The sequence below is a fragment of the Eurypyga helias genome, unplaced genomic scaffold (assembly GCF_000690775.1).
Source record: "Eurypyga helias isolate BGI_N326 unplaced genomic scaffold, ASM69077v1 scaffold23082, whole genome shotgun sequence".
Lineage (NCBI taxonomy): Eukaryota > Metazoa > Chordata > Aves > Eurypygiformes > Eurypygidae > Eurypyga > Eurypyga helias.
Genome location: NW_010238168.1, coordinates 1 through 7,553, shown reverse-complemented (window position 1 = coordinate 7,553; position 7,553 = coordinate 1). Strand labels below are relative to the sequence as shown.

General features: G+C 54.7%; 1 protein-coding gene across 1 annotated transcript; it reads left to right on the top strand.

The window, feature by feature from the left end:
* Nucleotides 1–6,331: 6,331 nt before the first annotated feature.
* On the top strand, nucleotides 6,332–7,545 carry KIAA1161 (KIAA1161 ortholog; the record flags this gene model as incomplete). The annotated part of the gene is made up of 1 exon (XM_010147769.1): nucleotides 6,332–7,545. A coding segment is annotated over exon 1 (1,098 nt), but the record flags the coding sequence as incomplete, so codon positions are not given.
* Nucleotides 7,546–7,553: the final 8 nt, after the last annotated feature.

Genomic DNA, 7,553 nt, shown 5'->3' with positions numbered 1-7,553 from the left:
CAGCCTGCCTCAGCATCCAAAATGCTGCATGCTCTGAGAGCGCTGAATCAGCTGTTTTAAGAAAGGATCTGAGTGGGCCAAAATTGGTGCACCGGGTCCTGCTCTGGGACGGTTTGTCTTGGAGGATGGAAATGGGCAGGAGTGAGATTAACACCACAGAGAGCACTGAGGAGAGGTGCTCCTGGAGTGATAGGGTGATAGGTGAAGCACACCTTGTACCTTCAGGAATTGGGCTGGGGGACTGAAAGACAGTGGCAAAGACACTGACATATTTATGGTTGTGTGTCTTAAAGGCACACGTGGCAAATTAAAAGACGCTGATACCGGGCTGCTGCCTCACGCCGGGGTTTCGTATGCCTGCCCGCTGGGCCACATCCCTGCCTGCTGCTGGAGGGAGCGATGAAATTCTTGCAGTTACCGCTCTCATTTCTTTTTTGGGCAGAGATTTATGTCATCCCAGTGTGCTGGCAGGTGGAACTCCTGGTATTTGTTGTATTGCTTTCGCTGCCATCAGGCATGAGCTTTCGTAGATTCAGTGGTTTAGTGGATGCCTCTCTGAGGGCTGCTGGTCCCACAGATACGGAGGAGCTGGCTGCTGGACTCTGGGCTACCCTGTGGACCACAGCTTTGGGGCCAGGCTGCATCCTGCTCCCCCAGGGCTGTAGGACATGTCCAGGGTGGACACAGAGATGCCCTCGAAGGGAGAGCACTTGAATCTTCTCTCCCATGTGTCCAATGCACTTTGCTAGGAGTGGACCTGGAGAGCTCACTTTATTTTAAAGTCTCCACCAATCTTTACGGCTCAGACAAACTCAGGCACCGTGATGTGCCCCCAGGCAGGGGAAGGTGAGAGTCCTCAGTCATGGTTTCGTTGTGAGCCAGCAGCACTGAAAGTTGTGTGCAGGGTTAAAGTGAAAACCCAGCTTATTAAAACTTCATCTCGCTAATTAGCACAGGGTGAAGAACAAAGAAAGATGATGTTGTAAAGGGGGAATTGTCAGGAGTGTTAAATATTAAGTCATCTGCTGCCAGAGTTGACTCCCAGTGGCTTTTTTGTATTCATGGTCAGACACTGGATGAGGTGTCTAAATGGGTTTGGAGCACCGCTTGACACTCGCAGCTTTAAGGGACAGAACTGGGCTGTAAAGCGATGATTCTTACAACATAGGTGAAAGTATTTAAGGCTGAGCAGAGCTAATCCTGCAGCTTCAAATCTCCTGTCTGTTCTTGCGGATGGAGCGAGGTCCTGGCAGCATGTCTGCACTTTGCAGATGAGCTCCGTATTCACGTGGCCTCATGGATTTGGGGTTTATCCTCTGGATGCCCAGTGCTGTTTAATCCTGGCTTACAAACCGGCCGGCAGCCGCGGGGCGGCTTGTTTCCTTTCGCTCAAGGCAGCCTCATTACTCTGCTGAATCATGACTCTGCTTCAAATCACACGACTTGGGGAGGAAAGAAGAAAACCCTGGGTTGGTTTTCATTTTGCTTTCTGAATCTGGAGAGTCTGGGGGGGGACAAGCCTTCGCCGGCTCACCTGGCAGGGAGGTGAGATGCCAGCCCCAGTACCGTGACGCCGTGAGCTGAGGCTCAGCAAAGCTCGCGCCCTTCGTGCTGCCGCGATGCCCGATGCAGCTGCCTCTTGGCCGGTCGCCACTGCCTCAGCACACCCGGGCTGGAGGGTTGGCTGCTCACGCATCCGTCACGCTGCCTGAGAAAACATGTCGGTGACGCGCTGGGTCCCCTCCTCCTGCCCGCTGACACATGCTGCTCGGGGCGCGGCCAGCTCGTAGCCCCGAAACATCCCGGCGCGATGGAAAGGACGAAGCTGCCGGGGATGTGGAGACATAGCATTGCTTCTATTTTACGTGCTTAAAAAGCCATCTGTGGTGGAGCCAGCTGGCAGGCAGGGATCCCTGGGAGGCAATGGACGGGTGAGTACCAGCACCATGCCCCTGGTGGGGTGAGCTGCCTCCTGGATAGGGCTGTCTGCATCCCACAGCCGGGTGCTACGGGAATTTGCTGCCGTCTCTTGCCACGCAGGCAGCAGCCTCAACAGCAGGCATCTGTCACTTTGCAGGAGGTGCACAGACTGGCCCCCACCGCCACCTTTCCCCGAGCCCCTCAGGCCAGGCAGCATGTGAGTCCCTCCTGCGAGTGATGGCAGTGGGGACGGTGGAGGCGGGGGGCCCCTGGGGAGGAGACACCGTGTCCCCCCACGCTGTCCCTGCCCTAAGGGGAGTCATGGCCCTGCCTTGGGGGACGGGGGTCTGTACCACCCACATGTGCCCTGGGGTGGCTTGTGCATCGCAGGGATAAACCCAGGACCCCGGGGTGATCTGTGCGGTGTTCGGGGGGATCCTTGTGGGTGGCTTTGTAGCGCCGGGGTTGGAATCGGTGCATCTGATCCATGGAGGGGGGTGGCCAGGCCATGTGGGGAGCATGCCCCATGCCAGCACTGCTGCTGGGTACCCCCCCATCGCACTGCCTTCTATCAGTGTCAAGTAGCTGGAACAGTGATTTCACCCTTTGTAACTCCAAACCCCCCTGCAGAGCATTCCAGTGCTGCTGCAGACCCCTCCAAGGGAAATTAAACCCCTGGGAAGGGTTTGCTCATCCCCTGTCTCCGTTCTGCGAAGTCTCTTTGGCAGGGCTGGTCCCCCTCAGGGATTGCAGAGTGGGCACATGGAGGCTTTTTTCACCCCCGCAGCTCTTTGGCAGAGAAGTAATTTCCCCCTTAATTTGCCATCCTAATTCCCTGCTCTTTTATGGGGCTGGAAATGCCTCAGGGTGAAATCTTCTGTGTTTCCTTAGTTCAACTCCTACCAAGATGTTTGGGGAGGAGGTGGCATCACTTTGCACCAGTGGCGAGGGTTTCCCAGCGTCCCTGAGCGGGAAATGGGTGCATGTCCCTGGCAGGAGCTTGGCCCCCAGCGCAGTTCAGACCTGACCCCACCAGGGCAATAGGGACCAGTTAAATGTTACTGACCCTCTTTAAACGAATGTCCTAATTGCAAAGTTGCTGGGGTTAGTGGTGCTGTGGGTCTCGTAGCCCCTGGTTAGCGCCGGTGCTGGTAAAAATAGAGCGCTCAAAAAATGGATTTTTATTTTTACTCCGTAAAGTGTGTCCTGCTCGGATGTTTTGCTTTTATCCGAAGTGAGGCAAGACGACTTGCTGCTTCCACAGAACAGGATGAAAAAGCTTTGTTTTGGGTCAGCTGGGGAGCTCCAGCGCAGCAAGCTGCAAACACGCTGTTTGGCTTTGACACCCTCCCTTCCCTTTTTTTTTTTTTGGAGGAGGAGAAGTTAAAGGTCACTGCAATGTCATCTTGGAGCAAAATAACAAGTTTGCATTCCAAAATAAATGTTGAAACAGTCTTTGCGTGAGCAGGCACCTCTGCGGGCTGCAGCTCGTGAGCGCAAGGTAGCAGACGTCTCTGGGGAGCTGCAGGCTTACCTCTCCTCTGGGACCGAGCCAAATCGCTGACTGGAGAACGTCCATTTTGTTAACAAGGCAAAAAAATTGAGAGGCCGGATGGGCACAGAGCAAGATCCTGTTTTCTGAGACCTCCCGGGCCCTTTAATGTGCTGCAAACTCCTTCCTCAGCATCTTAGTTGGAGTGGTACCCAAGCAGGTGATGTCCGCCAGCCCAGGGCAGCCACAGGGGTTTGATCCTGGCCCAGCCAGAGTGACTGGAGCGGGATTAAATCCACCAGCTTGAGCACCTGGCTTGCACGTCCCTCTGAGGCAGGTTGGTGTCCGAGGGCTGCAAACCCTTTCTTAAAAACCACATTATTTCTCTACTGGCAGCAGCACTGACGGCTCCTTCGTGTTTGTCATGAACTCCAGCCCATGGTGGGGGGAAAGAAAGAAACAGCCTAAAAATAGAGCAGCTTCGAAGTAGTTCATAAATAATAAACCGGCCTCCTGAGAGGGAGTTGAAAGTCCAGAAACTCCCTAAAGTCCCAGAAGCTGCTGTCAATTTTACATGGAGTGAGGACATGGCTGTCCCCACAGCAGCGGTGTCGGCCATTTCTTGGGCCTGAAACCCTAAATGAGGGCTGGGAAAAAAATGACCACTTATTTCCTCTTTTTTTCAGAAAACATAAAATTACAAAGATTATTTTCCCAAATACTTGCAAGTCCTGCTTGGTGGAGACTGCATTTTATTCCTCCCCCTCCTTGAGCTTTGCAGTCCCCAGATAAGGTACAAATGAGGCACAGGCGTGCTTCCTGGTAGTGACAGGTATTTGCATCTCCCTCTCTGGCATCCCAAAAATTCCCAGTGCTGAGGAGGGATCTCGTTTGGGCTCAGCATACCCGTCTGTATTTCCAGAAACATCCTGCCATTTGTGTCTTCGCTCAGCTGTGCTGGTTTTGGCCAAGACCCTTCTGCAAACCTTCCTCCCCCCATCCCCAATACAATCCCCTAAAGCCAAGAAGAGGTTGATAGAGGGGATGAAGGTTTATCCCAAACACAGCATCTTCCCACCACCGTCTTCTCCCTGCCTTTATTGTCCAATTGCTCAGCTGGCCTCACATCACACGTGCTGCTGAGTGAGGGCCTCCGTTCCCTTCCTGGAGGGCAGGATCTGGCCCTGGCTGACGCATTCAGGGCGTTTGGAGCCGCCCCCATCCCGTGCCAGAGCTCCCCACTGGTAAGGGCTCCGTGGGACTTGGCCATGGTACAAGTCATTTAGCTAAACCTACTGCCCATTCAGGCTAATCGCTTCCTAATGCCTCCCTAATCCCATTTAAAGCAACTGGCAGCCTAGAAAGTTACCAGCTCCCAGGGGAAGGTTAAAATGACCCAGCCGGCAAGGAAAAAGTTCCCCCAGCTGCAAGGTCTGGCCCAGTATGGCTTCAGGATGGATATAAAAAGGTGTATGTTTTGCTGGGCCTGTGCACGGATGCTGCTCTGGGTTTACACCTGAGCATCCCCACAGTGGAGCGCAGGGTTTAGGTGATGCTCAGGACCCTTTTCTGCTTTACTCATCTTTTTTGTGGGAGAAAGATCTGTTTAAGTTGCAGAGGAAAATGTGCTCTGGCTTGTCATGCCTATGGCAGGGAGAGAGTTTATTTAATTTAGGATCTTCTTCTGCCTTTTTAAAAAGAAATAAACCAGTGTCTTTAGAGGGGTCACTGCAACCAGCTTAGTTGGTGCGCAAAAAGAGCTTTTTTTCATCCAGTTTGGCTGGAGCCAGCAGATTTACAGCCCAGGGCTTGGGGAGGAGGCAGCGTACTCCCGCTTGCTGGCGATAGGTACCGGCCAACGGATCTGTGGCTCTACAGCTCCTCTCCTCCCCCTGCTCCTCCTACAGCTGGGTTTGCTTCTTGGTCTCCCATGTCCTTACTTTACTTTTCCCCTCTGGATCCCTGGCGCTGTGCTTGGCTGAGCCCAGCCAGCCCGCAGCCAAGGAAAAGCCATTAGGCTCTTGGCGCATCCCGCTTCCCTGGGGCCGCACAGGGGGGAGCGGGCTGGAGCAGTGCCGGATGGAGGAAGAGCCCTTTGGAGGTCCTGCACCACTCGCTCACAACAAAATTAGCTTTTCTCCTACCCAGAGCCGGTGCAGGGTTCTGCGTGCATGGCAGGAGCGAGCCGCTCTCCTCCTGATCGGGGCTGCTGGTGCGGTACCTCCCACAGCCACGCTTTGCTGCACAACGCACCCCTACATGCCCCCCAACACCAGCCACATGCCGCCGGTATCCCAGGCCTGTTCGGCCATCTGGGAGCTGTGGAGAAGCAGGGATTTATCCACCTTCCCTGCAAAGCGCTGCTCGGCTGGAGCAGCCAGGGTGCGCTGGGACGGGAAGGGGACGGTGCTGCGGATGAGTTAAATCTGCCAGGGATTTAAATCTACGTGAGTTAAATCTGCCAGGAATGCAGTTTGATTGAAATTAAGAGTGTCTGCCTGGAATTCATTACGTGGTCTCTTTTATGGATCTTAGCTAGCCCTGTCCCTTAAAGATACTGCCAATGGGCTGATCTGGCTCCTGCTCAGCCTTCTCCCCCCCTCTCCTCAGTCTTGGTTCTTGCCTCACTGGAAATCTTTACCACAAAAACAAACAAAAAAAAAGGCAATTATTTGGTCCATATTGCCCTGGGGTTGTTCTCTGCCTGGAGCTCCGGCTGTTCTCCACACGCGTTGTCTGCCCAGGGTAATCGGAGATGGTGTCTGGTACTCAGCGTACAGCACGTGGCACGTCAGAGCCCAGCAGCGGGGGCCAGGGGCAGCTGCTGAAATTGAGATGGCAAATGCATGACAAGCTGTCCCTTGATTCAGACCTTCCTCTGAGACTATTTCTGTTTTCTTCTTTTTCAGAGACGGGACTCGATGGAGGTGAGAACTCTCCTAAGAGGCAGTTTTCTTCTCCTGAGACTCCCAAGCTTGCTGCAAAGCGATCTTCCATCCCACTCCTGCAAAAAGCTCTAGAGAAAACAAAGCATCATGTACACCTTCCTGCCCGAAAACTTCACGCCGGTGAAGCAGAAGCCCTCTAAGGAGCTGAGGCCCATGCTTGGGGCCATCTTGCTGGGCCTCATCCTGTTCATCGCCGCGGTGGTGGCCTGGTGCTACTACACAGTGTCCCTGCGGAAGGCGGAGCGGCTCAAGACGGAGCTGATGGACCTGCGGGCGGACGGCTTCGTCATCAAGAACCAGCACGGGGAAGTGGTCTTCCGTCTGGCCTTCCGCTCGGGCACCCTGGACCTGGAGTCGTGCTCCAAGGAGGGCGAGATTTTGAGCTGCACGCGGTCGGGCGGGGGGCCGCTCAACTTCTTCATCCAGACGGTGAAGCCCAAGGACACGGTGATGTGCTACCGCGTGCGCTGGGAGGAGCTGGCGGCCGGCCCGGCGGTGGAGCACACCATGTTCTGGGAGGACGCCCACTGGTACGGGGGCTCGGAGATGAGCACCCAGCACTGGCCCATCCGCCTGGCTGGCTCCCAGGAGCCCTTGCCCTACGTGACGAGCGACGTCTACTCCTTCCGCGACAGCTTCGGCGGCATCCTCGAGCGCTACTGGCTCTCCTCCAAGGCGGCGGCCATCAAGATCAACGACTCCGTTCCCTTCCACCTGGGCTACAACGCCACCGAGCGCTCCCTCTTCTTCCAGGCCCGCTACAAGGACTCGCCCTACAAGCCCCCACCAGGGCAGCAGCCCTTCCCCGAGCTCAGCTACCGGGTCTGCGTGGGCTCCGATGTCACCTCCATCCACAAGTACATGGTGCGCCGGTACTTCAACAAGCCCTCCAAGATCCCTGCAGAGAACGCCTTCCGATACCCCATCTGGTCCACCTGGGCACTCTACAAGAACAATATTGACCAGGATAAACTCTTGCGATTTGCCGAAAAGATCAAAAAATACCGTTTTAACTGCAGCCACATAGAAATTGATGACATGTACACGCAAGCCTATGGGGACTTTGACTTTGATCCCGCCAAATTCCCCAATGTAACGGAGATGTTTGAAAAACTGAGGGAAGACGGGTTTAAGGTCACCCTGTGGACTCACCCTTTCATAAACTACAATTCCTCCAATTTTGGGGTGGGGAT